Raw genomic sequence first — 21,949 nt, forward strand, 5'->3', positions numbered from 1 at the left:
TGGTGCGCTCTATTTACCTGCCTCTCTACTAGAGCAGTGCACTTGGAGTTGGCAAGCGATCTTAGCGCGAATTCTTTCCTTGTATGTCTGAGGGCAATGCAACACAGACGCGGAAAGATCGCTCATCTATATTGTGACAATGGCACGAATTTCGTAGGTGCGTGCCGCGAAATAACAAAGTTGCAAGAAAAATGCGCTACGGAGGGAATATATTTTCACTTCAACCCACCGGCGGCGCCACACTTTGGAGGGTCGTGGGAGAGAATGGTACAAGAGGTAAAAAGCCTTCTCTCACTATGCAACGAACCCTATCAAGAAGCAGTACTTAGAAGCGCGCTAACTGAGATTGAATTCATGATCAATAATAGGCCTCTTACGCATATTCCTTTGGACCACGAAGACGATGAGCCTCTCACACCAAACCACTTTCTAATAGGCTGTTCTGGAGAAGCAGAACCAACTCAGTGTGAGATTTCGGAAGCTGAAGCTTTAAAGACACATTGGAAGAAATCCCAATGGGTTGCACAAAAATACTGGTCTAGGTGGATAAAAGAATTTCTACCTCGATTGGTAACGCGAGAGAAATGGTTAAAACCAGTGAAAGAATTGCGCATAGGCGACATAGTAGCATTTCCAGATGAGCAGACACGCGGAAGGTGGCGAAGGGGGATAATTACGCAAGTGCAAGAAGGAAAGGATAAACAGGTTCGATCCGTAACGATAAGAGTAGGAAGTTTATTTATTAGAAGACCAGCGGTAAAGGTCGCACGGTTGGAGGTTCGCGCCGAAGAAGAAATAGGTAGGACATAATTCCGTCAGCTTATTATTGTTTGTAACACCTCTACGAGGAATTACGGGGGAGAGGATGTCGCTGACGGAAATTATGTCCTTTTTAGGAACCGCTGTCCGCGCTCAAAAAAGGTCCCTAGCTTAGGAGAATAGTAGCAGGAGAGCGGACTTAGCCGCTCTCAACGTAAAGATAAGCTAGGAGACTAAGCTTACCTCTCTCGCATCGCTTCACCGTGAAGCGATGAGTGAGAGGGAAGTTAAGCGTCTCTGTCTGTCTCGCTTGCTCCTGCAGGCGCAGACAGATAATGCAAGGACAATGCGGGGATCGGCGCGAAAAATCCTCCCTAAAATTATTACATTTATAAGCAAATAAGGAAATAATAGTGAAATAGTTGATTACAGGAAATTAGAGGAATTAGATAAATTTACATAGTTACAGGAATTAATAATATGAATAAGAAGTAGGGCGAAAGGATAAAGGGTGAATATGTAAAGGGTTGAGAAACGCGAGGAAAACACGGTTATGCGTCGCCGTCAAGGAAATGTATCGCTTATGTATCGCTAAGGCAGCATGTACGATAAAAGGGGGCTACGGGGAGGTAGCCCTAAATAAACAAGCTTTCTCACAACCGGAACAAAAAGCCTTTTTATTTCGGTTGGCCGCGGATAAATTAGTTTAGTTTCTACCTTCTCTCACCCTCGGTCCGAGTTTGATACTCCGGTCCGAGAGCTCAACACGGGTTTATCGCCCTGCTGTGCTGGGAACATGCATATCTGCTGATTAATTCTCCGTGCGTATTTTAAGGTGAGAACTACTGTCCAAGGTTAGAACACAGTCCCAGGAAGTCTCCTGCATTTTATGAAATTTGAAAAGTAATAGTCAACTCTCTTCTTATGGTAGATATCTATTCGAGGGACTGGTAGATTGTCATACTTATTGTTAGATCACAGGAAGGAGATATGACTTGGATCTATCAATGAGACATGTTCTGAAACAAATATAACACCTATTATATCTAAAAACTCCACCCTTTATGAATCATCTTCATGCTATATCTTCACTGAACCGTAAACAATTTTCATTCACATTAATTGCTTCAAGTTACCATCGAATCGTCACCAATAAACAATAACACGCTGCGTACACTAATCCATCCATATCTGTAGTTCGTTAAACAATATTTACATTCACCTCACGTGCCGCTAGCCGAGCGGTTGCATCGTAAGGATAGTGTCAGTGTTCACGCAAGCCACTTCCGCCTGTTCGGTAGGTCATTGTCGGACTTTCGACAGCATCATCAGCGCCAGCATCTAAGGACAACCGGTGTCATCTGCCCCAACAAACACATGTGCCGATATGCGCGTGCCTTCTGGAGGTCCGTGACTTTTAAAATCCCCACGACAATATTTTGCGCATCGTGACTCCTACACACCTTGGCTGATAGTAAGCATCACGCTACTGCCACGAACGACCTCATCTGGAAACCTCTTCCTCGTCCAGCATGTTCGTATCGCTTCAACTTTTATGTTATATTTATCGTATTAAGTAAACAGACCAGTGATTGAAGAATTATCTTCGAGTGTAAGAACGGTTGGCAATCGATGCTTAACCCTAGCACACACTGAGTACAGGTTATGGGTATGAATAGTGCGACCATCCACATGTGGTAAGATGGAACGAGCGGAAAGAGTGTAGTGTAGCAACATGCACGTTAAACGAACGATAAAAAAAAATCGCACAGCCGTATGGCGGGTTCGCTGCCCCACTGCCAGTGATCAGAACATTTAAGCGAACCCCTTCGAACCTCGCGCACAGTTCGCGGCCAACCGAACGACAATACGCACGCACTTTCAGTTTCGTACCTCCAACGCTGCGGCTGGCATGTGGCTTCTTGCTGACCGAACAGCGCAAGAACTTGTCGCGATAAAGTAACAATTACCCCCGATCGAGTGATAGGAGATCGGTAGATCTGTGATCGTGCACTAGTGATTTGCAACAAATAAATCCTATTAGATTTAGTGCAATATATGTTTACGAAGGGAAAAGCATCTTAAACTGTGATTTAAAGCCACTTACTTTAAAGAAAAGTGTGTTAAAAAAAGTGTTAATTGTGTTAAGTTTATATAAAGTGTGGTGAGTAAAGTCGCTTGACAAAAAAAAATGTTGAACACTGACAACGACTTCACTTTGATTAAACCGTTTCAACAATAGTGTACGGTTTATAATGTTCCCTTCGCCTAATCGATCGTAGCTAATCGTTTGCACGTGTATGGACTTCTTTGGACCTCGATTAACGTTGCGCGCCATGCAAGCTGCATTTGAATTTATTTTTTTCCCCCCTAAACCGCGGACATTGGTGGATGAGAATGTCAAGTTCAACTAGTTTGGAGTGCCACCAAGTCTAGTCCAGATCAGGCGACAGATACCCGTGCGCCTTCTGCTGTCTAGAAAGTGTCCTCGAATGTTTTGAAATAGATGAGGATTTTGAGCAATAATTCTGTATCACATTATTACCGTTCTACTGTTGCTGTTTTTTCCCCCGATTGATAAACAATCGTGTCGTGTTTGATTGTGCGTTATCAGTGCAGCCAAATGTGCAAAAGGGTTACCCGTTTGAAAAATTGTTTATTCCACTTCCCTCGTTGCGTGACAGGTTTGTTTGCCAACAGCACACACCCATTAGTTGGTATCGATTTAGGGCTCTGTTCGCTAATTTTACCACATTTTGCGTCGCATGGAATGCTGACAATTTTCGGCTGATTGGCCACAGACAGTACACGCACACATTCATCCCAATCGGAAGATGACCTTCGAATGTTCAAAACCGTTTAAACCATCTGCCAGTAATACCTTTATTCGTTAGAACAGCTTATTGCCACTGCCAATGAATTCGCAGTACTCCACCAATGAATGAATCGATCCCCCTGCTTATGCTTCTTGATGCCCCTCCAACGTGTGTTTGGTCGCAAAACTGAACCACATGGTGCGCTGGACTAAGCATAATAATCAAGCAGTTCGCGCTTCTAGCATTTCCTTTCCTGGCCAGTGTGAAAAGTGCATATTTGACAGTGACACACTTATGGTTTTGTGGAGCAATCGGTTGCGAGAGGGAAACTAGGTGCATGATGTAACTTTGATTGGGGGGTTTCTTGGTACAAAAAAACTATGTATGTTATACTTTGATAAATTGTAACATAAATGTTCTTTTTCTTCGAAAAAAGTATTATTCATTCGAACAAATACTGAGAAATGACAGGTTGCCATACGGACCCAAACGTACATCCGCAATTTATCAAGAAATGAAGTCCATATTAATGATAAACTAAACATAAATACCATCACATTGAAACAGACTAGCAATCTTCAAAGTTTTCCGATCATTCTTTCATGTAAGATCTCGCTAATTTATGCGTATGCTAATGAGATCAAACAATCGACTAGAACTCAACCCGAAAGCGGACAAAACCCGTCCAGCTTGTAGTGCCGTCGGAAAACATTGCGATCGGAACTAATTGTTGCCGCTGTACCACACCCTTCGCATGTACGCAATGCCTGCGAAATTGGTAGCCGAAACAAAACAAATTAAAAAATTCATTCTAAATAGACATATTAAATACCCAAAAGTTGATATTGGGCGAAACATTGGAAGGTACTGCAAAAACTGACGCCAATTTTGGTATCTTTCCCTGTACTGTTTCGGCAAACCTGTTTGGCAAACAGCTCCCGATAATGAAGGAAATGTATCCAACAGATCAGAGACAGACGTGCCGAATCGCTGGAGGGCTTCGAACCTCTGATGGCGCTGACATTGGCGACACACTGATATGGAGTGCAGCGGACAAGAAAAAAAATGCCTCCCATTGCAGATTCCCACCCCATTCACATACTGATGGCTTGCCTGATAGTAGCACACCCCAAAACATGCTTTCATTATAATGTTGTGGAATGGAGGAGCCATTCTGTAAATTCATTTCTATACCCCTTTTCATTCGATACGAATTATGATGTTCAGCGCCGAAAAGAAGCGCACAAATTCACTCCAACCAAAAACTGGTTCCCCATTGATCGATCGAAAGCAGACGTGGTCGCGATGTAACTTGTATAGTGTGGTAGCATTAAATCACCATTATTCTTCCATGTGTTCCTCATTGTCATCAGCTGTCTGTCATTATTGGCCTTCTACCGCTCACAAGAGAGAGAGAGAGGAAGAAAGGTAGGTAGTAGGAAGGAACTGGACGAGCCTCCAATGTCTCCGGTACTGTTGAAATCTTTCGATCGATTTGAACTGCAAAACAAAAAACGAAAGGACACAAAACCAAAGCTATTATTTCTAACTCCCCTTAGGCTAAGTTCAAGGATTGCGCGAACCAACCTCCATTACATTTTCAGTTACTTTTTAAACTTCAACAAAAGATACTGCTGCAATTATGATCGCAAAAAAAAACCTGATTTGATACGTCCTTCAGTGTCGAAAAGAAACTGGTTCGAACTTGAACGCCCATTGAGATAGATCATGATCGCTACACTGAGAGATGGCATCGCTTTCTTTTTGGTAACTTCGTCAGGAAATATGTTGGCTTATTTTCTTACAGCACGGTTTCTTCTGTACTAACTGTGCGACGTGTGTTAACCGTGTTAAGGTCAGCTAATCTAACTATCGATCGGGTATCTATGCTCCAGTTCCACTTATCACTAGGCTAGGAGTACGAGACTACACTTATTGCACAATCATACGAAGTTCCAAATATCATGGCAACTATGCGCTCACTACTGGTTGTGCGTTATCACAAAACTAAAACTTAAAGCTATCACTCTACTTTTTTCACCCTTCTACTTCCTTCCCATACTGTAAGACACCAACAAAACGAACATCAAACAAGACGACGAAGCGCCATTCACAACCTAAAGCAACCGAAATCGAAGACGAATCGACGAAGGCATTTGATACATGTGTCTGCTTGTGCGATTCCCTTTGTGTCTCTTCCTTTTCTACGCGATCGTAATTCAATAAGTCCCGTGACTTGTGGAGCCGGAAATTCCTCGATAAGATACACCCGAGTGGAAGTGATCCACCCTTAAAGTAGCAAGTAACAAAACCAGCAGGTGCTTTAGCAACAATAAGTCACTCGTAAATTGTTCAATTGTTTTATTCCCACACGCACCCGTTTTGCTTAACAGGGAGCTTCATCGTTTGTAATCATCTCACGCCTATCTTATCAGCGAGCGTTAAAAAAAATCGGGGAATACGATGAGAATGAGAAGGAAAAAATGCCCTGAATTGCTTCATAAAGCTAAGCTTTTGTGGGAATCGTCCCTACAACCACTACGGTCAAGATCGGCACGAGTATCTCTTGCGTTAAAATACCTTCCGTCCATTCAAACAATTGTGCGCTGAAATTGTGCTAATTAATCACAGACCGCTACTAGGGTCTGTGTTATCGGCGGATGAAGCGATTGAGCAAGATTGATTCCCGGTGTATTTACACGTGATTTAATGATTTAATGTCTCGGAATTGTTTGTATTGCTACTTGTGATGTCGATTTTTTATGACACTAAGCGATAGTTTTAAGTTGTGACCAAAGATTCCCCCTGTGTGGATTCTATAGGACTAATTCTCCAGTCATAGGACTAATTCTTCAATAAGGGACTACTAATATGATAGAAAGTATTAGTAGAAAAAAACATAAAAAACATATGAGATAATTCTTCAATCTACTTACTCATGTTCACATTGTTTTTTTTTTACATTACCGGTCTTGGGTAATAGCCTTTATGAATCATATTCATCTCTCAAAACAATCGCTCCCTATCACATGACAGTAATGGTGCGTTGTTATCAAATTTGCATTCCTCACAGCTCCCTTTATGATTATAAATTATGTATGACGATATGTTCCGATGTCACATACCTTCATCTTGCAAGCTTTGCTCTGTATCGGACCCAAAATTATTCTCAACGAGATGTTTGGCGTACCTTTTACTGGAAGTAAAGGCGTATCTTACTGGAAGCGTTTAACAGGGCCACACGATCAACTATGCAGACGACCTGGTGGTACAACGAAAACCACCTGCACAGCTGTTTGTAATGGCTAAATGTTTTGCTTACTACATTCAAGACAAAATGCGACAGCAAATCTTAAATTATTTCCCTGCTAGCTAGCCAGGACATTCAACTGCGCACCACTGCTGGAGTTTAGACATTGAAGTGGGAACAGACCGCACGTCAATGCTCTCAGCCTCTCTTAACGATAGTGTCATTAATCTCTGGTTAAGGAGTAGTAAATAGCCAATCTTTCCACCACTTGAGAAGAACCCCCACGTATTGACACGTTTCCCCACTGACAAGAGATAGAGATCGATAAGAGATCATACAACTTTCAAAAAACCTTACGGAAGATATGTCCAACGAAATCCTGTTGCAGAGTGTTAGGATATATTATAAGGACGTGTGACTTAAATTAACATTCCTATTCGTCACACATCAGGTATTTACAATCGATCTGTTTTATACTTCTCAGCTCGTTCTTGGTCTTTTATTGTCACTTTAAATGTGGAGTGGTCGGACAAGTCCCACTCGAACAGTTCCAAGGTACATTCTTACTTCACCGTCACAACAGCATTATTTCACTGTCGTCAACAAGAACGGGAACGAGGTGGGGAGGCCAGGAATTGTTGCGAAAAAAAAAGTACAAACCCCCACACACACACAGCAAATACAATCAAATCCAACCACCGCTGCAGACGATCAAAATCAGTGACGTAGAAGGGCAAGAAGGGGGTATAACAATCAGATCAGGTAGGTAGTACATCCTTTGAAGAAGGGTGGAAGTGCTACCAATCCGTCAGCGTGACATATCGTCAAGAGATAACACACCACCAATGTGCTTTATTGTCCAATTGGTTTCCAATTACTATCAGCTATTTGATACGCTTCTGAGCGATAAATCGTGCACAGTCGCGGAGGATCGCTTCACCGGTAAACTACGGTGCTTGAATCGCTACTACCTCGTTCGGGGCTTGATCGTGGATCTATTCGGTAGCGGTCCTCACATTCAGTGCGTGGAATAGGACGATATTTAGCATCCGTACAGTGAAGAGGCAGGACCTCGTCGTGCAAAGCCTGCCGTAGTGCCCGTTCTTAACATACTATACAGTCGTTTTGGTTTCTTGTGTTTTTTATCAGTGTAAGACGTTGACTATCACTATTCATCATGGGAGACGAAAAAGTTAAAGGTGATCCATCGGCATCATCCGCACCTGAATACACTGTAGGCGACTTTAATTCCACGTAAGTATTGAGTGTTACATTCTCCAAAGTGTAGTGTATTCGAATTTTTCGGACCTTGTACAAAAGACATCTGTATCTGTTCTAAGCTGTCACGACAGAAACTCAGAGATATAGGTTTCGACCTCTGTCGGAACTGAGGCAAATGATGAATCAATCAATTTCAAACCCTAAAAAAGGTATTACTTTATCTTTTCGCAAATCCACACACTTTAATTAATGACTTCAATTATGAAATTTATTTCCACCAATTTCGATTTCCAATTCACCCGAATGACATCAAATGCTTGTTTCTGAGTCAATTTTCAATTTATTACCAATTTTCGATTGACATTGGCATTGGCCATAAATCCGGTTATCTTGGCTGATCAATCAATTAAACCATAAACGAGAAAGACTCAATTTGACGTCCGTCGTATGCGCCATCAATAACGATGACTACTTAAACTTGTATGACCCAGTAGCACTGTCCATATTGTAAAGTGTTATAAACTGACTGGTTGTCATATAGATAACAGATACACTTACACTGGTAGTATAATTATAGCAGAATTAGAGACAAACAGGGGAAGGAAAGATTTCGTTCAATTTGACTCTTAATTTCAATATCGATCAACTATCAATTGCAGCACCAAACTAGCCGACTCGCAGATCATCTCCGATGCCGAGTACAATCCGTTCGAGCACCGACAAATCGAGAAGCCCAACAGTACGGCTGGTTCGTTGATTCACCTGCTAAAGAGTTCCCTCGGTACGGGCATTCTGGCTATGCCGGTAGCGTTCAAAAATGCCGGTCTACTGTTCGGAGCAATTGGTACCATCGTTATTGGATTGATCTGTACACACTGCGTGCATATACTGGTAAGTGCCGGCCGCCTGGTAGAGATACATGGGAAGTGCACCGGAACACATAACACTTTCATTGTGTACAACAGTTGCTATTGTTACTCGACCTATCGCAAAACGCGACTCGTGCCGGAGATGAGATCGTGAATGATTGATTTTTGGTGATCATTTTTTGTTGTTTGCGCGAGTCATCAAAAAAGGCACGATGCTATCACGAGCAAGGAAATGAATCGTTGTGCAACCCTGGTGGCACGTGTGGCAGTTTTGGGATGCAAATTCATAATTGTTTCAGAACAATCTTCCATTCAGTTTTGCTACGATCATACAGCGATAACAAGCACAGTGACTCATCATACGGTAGCACAGAAACAAGAACTTTTGCTTCAAAATATTCAATTCATTTTTATATGAGAGTAGCGTTAGTTAACTTGCATAAACTATTGTATCTACTACTATCTGTGGCACGTAGTATATATTTTAAACCAATGGTTATATTCGTCATATTTTTTATTTTTTTAACAACAGATAACCAAAGTAGTAGTTTGCTTTTCTCATGCATGAAAGTATCTTTCATCTGATTCCCTTTCCTCGAAAGACGCACGGGGCTAGCACCGTATTGTTGTTAGCCTTGAAGCTCGAAAGTTTCATTGGCTTTGGTTTGTATCGAGCCTCGCAGGTTCAAGTGCACGGTCTCGATCGTTTATTCTTTCGCGATGTACGATGCTTACTAGTGTCCCCCCGCTTTCAAGGTGATCCTTACGGTGCTTCTAAAGTTTTCATTGCTTTACTTCGAAGCCCAAGAATAAACCGCTCCCTCATTTACCCATGTGCATCGAGGATGCTTAAATGCGGAAGCAACCAACCAACAAAACCGGCCGTTCCCTGCTGAGACAAGGTGCACTAACCCCCCACTAGCAAAGCGACCCTTTTCCGGATAAACGGATATTGCAACGTGCACCAAAAGCAAAGATGCGATCGATACAGTGATAATTTATACTACCCGTTACTAATCCACTGACAATTAACTGATGCCTATCCACAGTAACGATGACGTTTATGTTTGTCCTTCTATTATCTATCGCGTTGCTTACGTTACGCGTTTGGTTTCGCCACGTGTGTGTCGCTATTGCTACGATAAGGTTAATGAACGATGGAACGTTATGCTTTATCGGCAACAAAAAAAAAGGCGTCAATAGGATGATATATCATGCTCCGTATGATTTATGCCTTCTGCCAACGTGTTTACAGATGAAGTGTATACAGGCGGCGGGGAAACAAAATGAACCGCCTTAAAACAATATTGCGATACCGCGGTGTCATAATTAATAATGTCATTATTTATCGTTCCACTCGCAGCTTGTGGAAGATTGTATTGTTTCTTCTCACCACTGTAAGGGAAAATAAATCGATTAGTTATCAAAGTTGTTGTTCATTAGGATCGCTAATATCATTACTACTACTACTCCTTCTACTAACGCTACTCCGTTTGCTACTTGTAGACTACTTGTTCCCAGCACAGCAGGGCGATAAACCCGTGTTGAGCTCTCGGACCGGAGTATCAAACTCCGACCGAGGGTGAGAGAAGGTAGAAACTAAACTAATTTATCCGCGGCCAACCGAAATAAAAAGGCTTTTTGTTCCGGTTGTGAGAAAGCTTATTTATTTAGGGCTACCTCCCCGTAGCCCCCTTTTATCGTACATGCTGCCTTAGCGATACATAATCGATACATTTCCTTGACGGCGACGCATAACCGTGTTTTCCTCGCGTTTCTCAACCCTTTATTCACCCTTTATCCTTTCGCCCTACTTCTTATTTATATTATTAATTCCTGTAACAATTTCCTAATTTCCTGTAATTCCTGTAATTTCCTCTAATTTCCTGTAGCTATTTCCTCAATTATTTCCCTATTTGCCTAATAAATTTAATAATTTTGGGGAGGATTTTTCGCGCCGATCCCCGCATTGTCCTTGCATTATCTGTCTGCGCCTGCAGGAGCAAGCGAGACAGACAGAGACGCTTAACTTCCCTCTCACTCATCGCTTCACGGTGAAGCGATGCGAGAGAGGTAAGCTTAGTCTCCTAGCTTATCTTTACGTTGAGAGCGGCTAAGTCCGCTCTCCTGCTACTATTCTCCTAAGCTAGGGACCTTTTTTGAGCGCGGACAGCGGTTCCTAAAAAGGACATAATTTCCGTCAGCGACATCCTCTCCCCCGTAATTCCTCGTAGAGGTGTTACAAACAATAATAAGCTGACGGAATTATGTCCTACCTATTTCTTCTTCGGCGCGAACCTCCAACCGTGCGACCTTTACCGCTGGTCTTCTAATAAATAAACTTCCTACTCTTATCGTTACGGATCGAACCTGTTTATCCTTTCCTTCTTGCACTTGCGTAATTATCCCCTTACGCCACCTTCCGCGAGTCTGCTCATCTGGAAATGCTACTATGTCGCCTATGCGCAATTCTTTCACTGGTTTTAACCATTTCTCTCGCGTTACCAATCGAGGTAGAAATTCTTTTATCCACCTAGACCAGTATTTTTGTGCAACCCATTGGGATTTCTTCCAATGTGTCTTTAAAGCTTCAGCTTCCGAAATCTCACACTGAGTTGGTTCTGCTTCTCCAGAACAGCCTATTAGAAAGTGGTTTGGTGTGAGAGGCTCATCGTCTTCGTGGTCCAAAGGAATATGCGTAAGAGGCCTATTATTGATCATGAATTCAATCTCAGTTAGCGCGCTTCTAAGTACTGCTTCTTGATAGGGTTCGTTGCATAGTGAGAGAAGGCTTTTTACCTCTTGTACCATTCTCTCCCACGATCCTCCAAAGTGTGGCGCCGCCGGTGGGTTGAAATGAAAATATATTCCCTCCGTAGCGCATTTTTCTTGCAACTTTGTTATTTCGCGGCACGCACCTACGAAATTCGTGCCATTGTCACAATATAGATGAGCGATCTTTCCGCGTCTGTGTTGCATTGCCCTCAGACATACAAGGAAAGAATTCGCGCTAAGATCGCTTGCCAACTCCAAGTGCACTGCTCTAGTAGAGAGGCAGGTAAATAGAGCGCACCATCTTTTTTCGGATCGCCTTCCAATGTAAACAGTAAGCGGGCCAAAATAATCTGCACCCGTATGGGTAAACGGTTTAACGAATGGTGTCGTTCTACATGCAGGCAAAGGTGCCATCATTGGCGGTTGTGGTTTGGCTCTATCGTTCTTGCATTTTTGACAATATGTCACGACTCTTTTGAGCGTTGCTCTTAAATCAACTACCCAGAAGCGCTGTCTGATTGCAGCTATAACCGTCTCTGTCTTTCTGTGTAAGTATTTTTCGTGATAGTAACGTATTATTAGTGTAGTGATATAGTTATGCTTTGGGAGTATGATCGGTCTTTTAGTATCTTCCCCCAAAAATTGCGCTCTGGTTAATCGGCTTTCGGCTCTCATTACGTTATTTTCGTCCAGGACCGGGCAGAGGTTTTTTATGTCGCTCCTGTTGCTTATTGGATGTCCTGCAGCTAAGGCTGCCATTTCGTCACTGAACCCCTCCCACTGTGCTTTTTTAAACAAAAGATGCTCTGCTTTATCTAAATTTCCCTTACTAATGATTGGTGAGAATGAGTTGTTATTAACCTTTGCTTTCAACCATTCAAGATATTTTAGGCAAATAGCTATCGCGCGCCTAAGTTTCAACCAATTTGAAGACCATTTTACATTGATTACTTCCCAATCTAGTCGGTTCACTGCATTAATAGTGTGCACCGGTCGAATTTCTTCAAGCGTCGTCGGTTCAAATCCATCATATTGAATATAAGACGCCTTTAAAAATGAAGGTCCTTCGAACCAAATTGAGGGTCCCTTTATTACCTTTGTTGCCTCATCGGCTGGGTTATCTTTCGTTCCTATCCAATGCCATTGATTTACACCAGATCGATTGAGAATTTCTCCTACTCTTAACGCAACAAACTGTTTGTAGTTTCTTGGCTCTGAACTGATCCATGCTAAAACTGTTTTCGAGTCGGTCCAATAACACGTCTCGTTTATGTCGATCCTCATTTCTCTTCTAAGCGTTTCAGCTAATCTGGCTCCTAACACAGCTGCTTGCAACTCTAAACGCGGTATGGATAGCGGTTTAGTAGGAGCAACGCGTGATTTTGCTGCAACAATGCAGATATCGATTCCTTGTTGATGAATAGTGCGCATGTAGACAACCGCTGCGAACGCCTTTTCTGATGCGTCTACGAAAACGTGAAATTCTCTTTTTGCAACATCTTCCGCTACTGAATAGCAACGCGGAATTTTTATGTTCTCTATACCCTTCATCCTTTCTACCCACTCCTGCCATCGGTCTGCTAAATTTCTGGGTAGTTTGGCATCCCAATCTAGCCCTTGCTTCCAAATATCCTGCATCAAAATCTTCGACTCTATTATGTAATTCGCAATAAGTCCTAGGGGATCATAAATCTTCATTATGTTAGAAAGCAACATCCTTTTTGTAACTTCTCCTCCTAATTCATATAATCCTTTCGGCACGTATTTTAATGCATCTTCTTCCCTATCCCACCATTGGCCAAGTATTTTGTCGAAATTTTCATCTTTCTCGCCTATTTTGATCAATGTGTTCTCGCTCACTCTTCCCGGTGGCAGACTTTTCAACACTTCATTTGAATTCGATATGAAGTTTCTAATGAAAAAATTAGCTTTATCGTGGATTTCGATTACCTGTCGGGTTCTTTTTACCGCGGAATCCTCATTATCGAAACTGTCTAAATAGTCATCCACGTAGTGATTGTGAATGATTGCGACTACCGCTGAAGGGTACTGATTTTGAAAGAGCGATGCATTTTCATTTTTGACGTATTGGGCGCATGCTGGGGAACAGGTCGCTCCAAAGGTCATAACCCGCATTTCATAAATTTCCGGTTTCATGAACGGCTCGCGTCTGTACAAAAAACGTTGCGCGCAGCGATCATCTTGCCGGATTTTCACTTGGTGAAACATCTCCTTGATGTCACCTGATATACCAATGCGTCCCTCTCTGAATCGTATTAGAATGCCGAATAGAGATGCGACTGCATCTGGCCCTGACAATAATTGCGAGTTTAAGGATATTCCATTATTTTTTGCGGCTGCATCGAAAACCAACCTCGGTTTAGGCACGGGTTTGTTGTAGTTTACTACAGCAAAGTGTGGTATATAATTGATCTTGGGATTAAACTCATCGCTATTTACCTCACTCTGACCTATTGGACGCGCGTAACCCTTTTTGCAGTATGCGTCTATCTCCTCATGGTACCATTTTTTTAGCATTTCATCTCGTGCCAATTTTCTTTCTAGGCTTTGGAGTCGCCTTAAAGCTTGGCCATAGCTTTCGGGTAGACTGACGTCTTCCGTTTTCCACAGGAGCCCTATCTCGTAACCGGTTCCAGTTTTCTTCAACGTTTTCTCCATTATTTGTTTCGCCCTTTCTTCGTCCTTGGGCTGCGGTATCTTACAACCCAATTTGACACCAAAATCTTCCGTTGAAAAGTAATTTCTCATCATATTCGCTATGTCCTTGTTAGCATTTTTTGCTTCGATTAGAGAAAAGAGTTTTGCTTGTTTGCTATTAAGATCATTTGTTCCTAACAATACCCATCCCAAGTGGGTTTGAATTGCTATCGGTGCGCCTGCTCGCCCAGTTCTGGTTTGCAATGCGCACATTAGATGCGCATGTGGCAATCCGATAATTAGCTTCGGAGCTCCATCACGATAGCTTTGTAAATTGATGCCTCTCAAATGGCGATATTTTCTTCTTAATTCCTTTCCGTCAACCGTTTGTTTTGGCAGCACCATGGATTCTACTGTCCTTAATCCATTAAGGTTTATAAATTTCCCATCCTGATCCTTAACTAGGATCGAGATGGTTTCACTTTCCGGCTCATCTTGTATTGATCCGTTAGTCCAAGCTAGCGAAAATGGTCGTGGAGATCCATTTACCTGCAACTCTTCTTTGAGCTCACGATGTATTAAGCTCGCAGATGAACCCGTATCCATGAACGCGAATGTATCGACCTCCCTATTCTTATGACGAAGCGTTACTGGGATGATTTGAAAATATAACTCAGGCAAATCAGAACCGTGGTGAGTATTAACATTCTCAACCTGTCTTAAGCCAGTAGGAGTTGCTCTATGTAATAGGGTATGATGTCTCGCTCTACATCCGTATTGCCGACATTGTGGTGGCAGAAAACAATTTTGGGCGTCGTGATTCGACTGGTTGCAACAGTTTGAGCAAATGCGCAACCGCCTAACCGTTTCCCATCTTCGTTCGGCCGACATGTTTTGAAATTGAAAACATTCTGTCGTCCTATGATTTTGGCCACAAATCAAGCAACCCATTCTACGCCTTGGTTGCGATTGGATATTCGCTTGGAACTGTTGTCGTGGTTGAGCACGAAAATTCCTATGACCTAACTGTTGGTTGTGCTGATGCGATTGTGAGTTCACAACATCATTTGCAACATCCGCTGTTAGCATAATAGCTAAATTTTCTGTGGGCTTAAGCCACTTAGCAAAATCCTCGAGAGTCCTAAGCTTGCTTCTACCATAATTCTCGTTGTCTGCCAAGATATGATTGTACCACTTGTGTTTTAAATTAGTGGGAATCTTATTTTCCAAGTCCTTTAAAAGACGTTGGTCGTTTAAATATTCTGGCTCTCCTATAGTGTTCATGTTTATGACCAGGTTGTTTAACGCATGCATAAACGTTATAAAACTTTTCGGCTTCTGCATCGTTGGGTTCTCTACTGCTAGCAATTCTTTTAATAACGCACTGTATATCAAATCAGGCGTACCAAATTCCTTCTCTAATCGCTGTAAAATTCCTTCGATGTTTTGTGCATCGAGCATCAAACCACTCACGCATTCCAGGGCATCTCCCTTCAGAGCCTTTTGCAGACGATTTAGATTTTCCAAATCTGAAAATTTAGCCTCTTCACTTGTTTTATAAAACACTGATTTGAAATGGTTCCACTTTTTAAAATCACCATTAAATTCAGGAAGCTCCATTAAGGAATCTCTTTTAGACCGCTCGTTTAAAGCATCGACCAATCCCTTTATGAGCAATTCGGAAGCAGGGCTTGAGTTGCTTGTCGATGCGCTTGCGACTGTAGCACTTCCATCTTGCAATTCACGTTTCTGTCCCTTTTCCTTGCGCAATTTCTTAGTTTCTGCCTCTTTTTCCGCTAATTGTGTGACTAATTTGGTCTGTTTTTCTTGCGATTCGCGTTTCGTTTCTTCATGTTTTTCGGATAAGTCCTTATATTCCCTTTTCAACCTCTCTATTTCTTTTCTCATTTCGCACACATCACTCCCTACTTCCTCCTCAAATTTGGTAATTTTCTCTTTAGTGTTTGCCATTTTACTCACGGTTTGTTTGCGGGTTCGTCGCTTCTTGTTGTGCTGCTACTACTGCAGTTGCTGCTACTGCTTCGGCTGCTGATGCTGCTGCTGCCGCTGCTACCGCTCCGGTTGCTGCTGCTGCTGCCACCGCTGCTGTTGTTGCTGCTGCCGCTGCTACCGCTCCGGTTGCTGCTGCTGCTGCTGCCGTCGCAGCTGATGCACTCTTTTAAGCCGGTTTAAGCTTAACCACTGTTACTGCTGCCGCTGGAACCGTCGCACTATTTTTTTTTTTTTTTTTTTTTTAAGCCGTTTTAGGCACCACTGTTGCTGCTGCCGCTGGAACCGTCGCACTATTTTTTTTTTTTTTTTTTTCTTAAGCCGTTTTAGGCACCACTGTTGCTGCTGCCGCTGGAACCGTCGCACTATTTTTTTTTTTTTTTAAGCCGTTTTAGGCACCACTGTTGCTGCTGCCGCTGGAACCGTTGCACTTCACTATCACTATACCTTCCGACCGGGAATGAGCGTCCTCCGGTCTTCACAGGGCGGTGGCCCCTCTCCTTCCCTTCGCTGACCGGGAATAACGTCCTCCGGTTTCCACAGGGCGGTTGCCCCTCTCCTTCCTTTCGCTGACCGGGAATAACGTCCTCCGGTTTCCACAGAGCGGTTGCCCCTCTCCTTCCTTTCGCTGACCGGGAATAACGTCCTCCGGTTTCCACAGGGCGGTTGCCCCTCTCCTTCCTTTCGCTGACCGGGAATAACGTCCTCCGGTTTCCACAGGGCGGTTGCCCCTCTCCTTCCTTTCGCTGACCGGGAATAACGTCCTCCGGTTTCCACAGGGCGGTTGCCCCTCTCCTTCCTTTCGCTGACCGGGAATAACGTCCTCCGGTTTCCACAGGGCGGTTGCCCCTCTCCTTCCTTTCGCTGACCGGGAATAACGTCCTCCGGTTTCCACAGGGCGGTTGCCCCTCTCCTTCCTTTCGCTGACCGGGAATAACGTCCTCCGGTTTCCACAGGGCGGTTGCCCCTCTCCTTCCTTTCGCTGACCGGGAATAACGTCCTCCGGTTTCCACAGGGCGGTTGCCCCTCTCCTTCCTTTCGCTGACCGGGAATAACGTCCTCCGGTTTCCACAGGGCGGTTGCCCCTCTCCTTCCTTCCTTCGACCGGGAATGAACGCCCTCCGGTCTGCTCGAGGCGGGTGGCCTACTCTCGTCCTTCCTTCAGCCGGGAATGCGGTCCTCCGGTCTGCTAGAGGCGGGTGGCCCTCTCTCGTCCTCCTTCCAACCGGGAATGGGGTCCTCCGGTTCTCTTCACCACTTAGCGTCTTCCTTCCTTCCTTCGACCGGGAATGAACGTCCTCCGGTCTGCTCGAGGCGGGTGGCCTACTCTCGTCCTTCCTTCAGCCGGGAATGCGGTCCTCCGGTCTGCTAGAGGTGGGTGGCCCTCTCTCGTCCTCCTTCCAACCGGGAATGGAGTCCTCCGGTTCTCTTCGCCACTTAGCGTCTTCCTTCCTTCCTTCGACCGGGAATGAACGTCCTCCGGTCTGCTCGAGGCGGGTGGCCTACTCTCGTCCTTCCTTCAGCCGGGAATGCGGTCCTCCGGTCTGCTAGAGGCGGGTGGCCCTCTCTCGTCCTCCTTCCAACCGGGAATGGAGTCCTCCGGTTCTCTTCGGCGCTTGGCGTCTTCCTTCCTTCGACCGGGAATGGGGTCCTCCGGTTACCTCGTGGCGGGAAACTTTCTCGTGCCTTGGAACGTTAGCAAGTACTACCTTCCTCTCTGGAGCCACCAATGTTCCCAGCACAGCAGGGCGATAAACCCGTGTTGAGCTCTCGGACCGGAGTATCAAACTCCGACCGAGGGTGAGAGAAGGTAGAAACTAAACTAATTTATCCGCGGCCAACCGAAATAAAAAGGCTTTTTGTTCCGGTTGTGAGAAAGCTTATTTATTTAGGGCTACCTCCCCGTAGCCCCCTTTTATCGTACATGCTGCCTTAGCGATACATAATCGATACATTTCCTTGACGGCGACGCATAACCGTGTTTTCCTCGCGTTTCTCAACCCTTTATTCACCCTTTATCCTTTCGCCCTACTTCTTATTTATATTATTAATTCCTGTAACAATTTCCTAATTTCCTGTAATTCCTGTAATTTCCTCTAATTTCCTGTAGCTATTTCCTCAATTATTTCCCTATTTGCCTAATAAATTTAATAATTTTGGGGAGGATTTTTCGCGCCGATCCCCGCATTGTCCTTGCATTATCTGTCTGCGCCTGCAGGAGCAAGCGAGACAGACAGAGACGCTTAACTTCCCTCTCACTCATCGCTTCACGGTGAAGCGATGCGAGAGAGGTAAGCTTAGTCTCCTAGCTTATCTTTACGTTGAGAGCGGCTAAGTCCGCTCTCCTGCTACTATTCTCCTAAGCTAGGGACCTTTTTTGAGCGCGGACAGCGGTTCCTAAAAAGGACATAATTTCCGTCAGCGACACTACTATTTGTTTACAGTACAAACAATTTGTGACAAAACAAAATCATTGAAGACACTCCGTCTAATCTTTATTGGCTGGCAAACTGACTACTAATCAAAACAGCGGACAAGTTTTCATTATTGAGTAGGCATTTCTATTATCTCTTTTATCGATACACTCTATCTTTTAACAACTCTATTGTCATAAATATCCCGCTGAGAAGCCCCAAACAAGATAGAGCTGACTCTGTGAGGGGTCTAAGGAAAAGTTATCCGCATCGACCTTTTTTGCAAAAACAAAAGTATGTACTTATGTATAATAAAACGTAAAACCGGTTCCAATGAATGTTAAAATCCCCATAATTGTTTAGTGCATTCGATGTTAACTACAACTACGTATCCAAATTTCTTCATAAACCATGACCGAGATCAACCACTTTCCGTTTCCATCCAAAACAGTTCCATGTGCATTTAAAAATTGTAAAATAAAACCTACTTCCCACACTAAACCGGTATCGATCGCTTAGTAGGAACTTTTTTACGCAACTCATTAAACAACACCAACATAAAATAATCGAAACGCAAAAACCATAAACGATTGCTGCAGCCTTCGAACGTGCTGTTGGGTTTGTGTTTTGCTTCCGGAAATGAAAATACAACCCGCTGTGTATGTACAGATTCATAAGCCATAAAGTTGCACGCTTGACAAATACTGTGTCACTGAGTCACTGGAACATCAGCAGACCCTCCCGCTCCACAGACATGGTCTGCCATGGTTGATTTGAATTTGATTACTGAATTCCTGCTGTTTGTCCATTCCTACCATGTGTTTTGCAGGTTAAAACATCCCATATGGTCTGTCAAAGAACAAGGATACCGGTGCTCGGATTCGCCGAAACAGCTGAACGTGTCTTCCAGTATGGACCAGCAAAGCTACGACCTTTGGCCGGCTTCACAAAGTGAGTACCCGTTCAATCCATCTTCAGGGTCGGGGTTTCCGCAAGTTCCTACCTTCGGCAAACTACTGCCAGACACCAGCCAAAACAATCGCCCCATCGCGACGTGATGATAAGCATTTTAAATTAATTACACAACCGATATGCATATGAATGATGATCCACGGACGGCTTCCCTTCTGTTTGTTTACCCAATCTGCGGCAATGTGTGTCACTGTGGCGCTTCCTAGCGCAGCAGTCCATGGATCATCTGCAGGTGAATGCCACCGGTGTCAACAAAGGTCTTCCGCGCTGTTGACCGACAAATTCGTTTACCCAAATCAAATTGGTTGATATGGATGTTACTGTGTGAGCTCATGACATAGAAAACTAGACCCTGTACTTTGATATCAAGGTCAGAATATGAAATTACCAGCATCATCATACCGGCGTTCCCAAACAGTGGGCGATCTACTGTGCTCGATCGGCACACATAAATTGTCCAAAAAAAAAAACGATCGCAATTTGTTTATCCCATCCTTCGATATGTTTGAGTTATGTTAATAATACTCAATGACACAACTAATCTAACTTTTCCCCGCCTTTTTGTGTGTATTAACAGAGCCTTCGTGGACTACGCCCTGATGGCAACGTACTTCAGTGCCGGATGTGTGTACATCGTCTTCATCGCAACATCCTTCCATGACGTTATCAATCACGAAACTGGCAACGATTGGAGTGTGCGGATCTACATTATACTAACGATGGTACCGATCCTGCTGATCGGACAAATCCGTGAGCTTAAATATCTCGTACCGTTCTCGGCACTTGCCAACCTGTTCATCGTAGTCACGTTCGGTATCACGCTGTACTACATCTTCAAGGATTCGCTAGAGTTTGACGATAAGCCGATGTTCTCCTCATTCGGCACACTGCCATTGTTTTTCAGGTATGACTAACCATGCTCTATTACATGTTCTAGTGATCCTAACCATCGTTACGTGTTCTTGTAATTTCCCAGTACCGTAATTTTTGCCATGGAAGGTATCGGTGTAGTTATGCCGGTTGAAAACTCGATGTCCAAACCACAACATTTCCTCGGATGTCCTGGTGTGCTGAATACGGCCATGGGCACGGTGATCGTGCTGTACGCCGTGATTGGATTCTTTGGTTATGTGCGTTTCGGAGATTTGTCCAAGGGTAGCGTGACACTCAATCTTCCACTGGAGGACACGTAAGTTTACTTCAAAGCTGTGGTAAATATGAATTAGCTTTTGAAAATCTGTCTTCTTTTTTCTACCTTTCAGGTTGGCGATAGTAGCACAGATTCTAATCGCCCTCGCTATCCTGTTCACCTTCGGTCTACAGTTCTACGTTCCCATGGATATTCTGTGGCGCAAGATTCACGACAAAATTCCAAAGAACAGGCACATGATCTCTCAGATTGCCCTACGCTCCGGCATTATGATACTGATGGGTGGTATCGGACTGGCCGTGCCTGAGCTCGAACCGTTTATCGGTCTGGTTGGTGCCGTCTTCTTCTCCAGCCTTGGTCTTTTTGTGCCGTGTGTCGTCGAAACCGTATTCCTGTGGCCAAATGAACTTGGAAAATTCCGCTGGGTGCTCATTAAGAACGTCATCTTTGGAGCCTTTTCGATCTTTGCGTTGGTGGCAGGCGCGTACGTCAGTATTAAGGACATCATCGAACTCTACACCGATGATGACGAGCACACGGAATAGAGCGATCGTACCCGAAACACCATCACAAAATGGAACAAATGTTAAGCGTGTTAGAAAGGGCGCAACGGCGAAACAAACAGTATACACGGTACTCACAACAGTGCGGAACACATCGTGCAAGGGGTGGAGTACGAAGTAGAGAATAGGCTTTTATTTTACGATCGAGATACTTATCGTTGTGTATCTTAAATTAAGATACAGATCGAATAGTAGCGCCAGAACACATTTGCAACGGTAACATACGTTACGCGTTGGGTCATTTATGCAAAAGAAACAAATGCACTGCAGAGACAACGGCATCGATTTCTATTTATGTTGTGACGTACATTTTATTGCTCTATTACTTACTAGCCATAGGATAAATGCTGTTTTGTGTGAAAATAAATCTGTTGACAAAAATCTGCTTCCATGTGTTGTTTTTACACAGAAACTCTCTGCATGGACAGGAAAGGCTGAACAAGAAGTTCAATTCGTATACACAGCTGTTAGTACATTGTAGCGCTATGAACG

The 21,949-nt window shown here is 43.8% G+C and overlaps 1 protein-coding gene across 2 annotated transcripts; it reads left to right on the top strand.

The window, feature by feature from the left end:
- The first annotated feature begins 2,361 nt into the window (after positions 1 to 2,361).
- On the top strand, positions 2,362 to 21,840 carry LOC125767538 (proton-coupled amino acid transporter-like protein pathetic). 2 transcript variants are annotated; one of them, XM_049434212.1, is made up of 7 exons: positions 2,362 to 2,923; positions 7,975 to 8,079; positions 8,706 to 8,937; positions 19,602 to 19,723; positions 20,322 to 20,648; positions 20,721 to 20,933; positions 21,007 to 21,840. In XM_049434212.1, the coding sequence occupies exons 2-7, from the start codon at positions 8,003 to 8,005 to the stop codon at positions 21,437 to 21,439; spliced, it is 1,404 nt and encodes a 467-aa protein (XP_049290169.1). In that variant the 5' UTR covers positions 2,362 to 2,923; positions 7,975 to 8,002; the 3' UTR covers positions 21,440 to 21,840. The 2 variants fall into 2 exon arrangements, with proteins under 2 accessions (XP_049290169.1, XP_049290168.1); XM_049434211.1 differs by lacking the exon at positions 2,362 to 2,923 and having other exon boundaries at positions 7,679 to 8,079.
- The last annotated feature ends 109 nt before the right edge of the window (positions 21,841 to 21,949 follow it).

Source organism: Anopheles funestus, chromosome 3RL (genome assembly GCF_943734845.2).
Source record: "Anopheles funestus chromosome 3RL, idAnoFuneDA-416_04, whole genome shotgun sequence".
Classification (NCBI taxonomy): Eukaryota; Metazoa; Arthropoda; class Insecta; order Diptera; family Culicidae; genus Anopheles; species Anopheles funestus.

Bases quoted from the DNA above. Each gene is read 5' to 3' on its own strand.
- LOC125767538 (XM_049434212.1), top strand. From the start codon at position 8,003: ATGGGAGACGAAAAAGTTAAAGGTGATCCATCGGCATCATCCGCACCT. The intron at 19,724-20,321 runs GTGAGTACCCGT...GTGTATTAACAG, and splicing joins CCTTTGGCCGGCTTCACAAA to AGCCTTCGTGGACTACGCCC. The intron at 20,934-21,006 runs GTAAGTTTACTT...TCTACCTTTCAG, and splicing joins AATCTTCCACTGGAGGACAC to GTTGGCGATAGTAGCACAGA.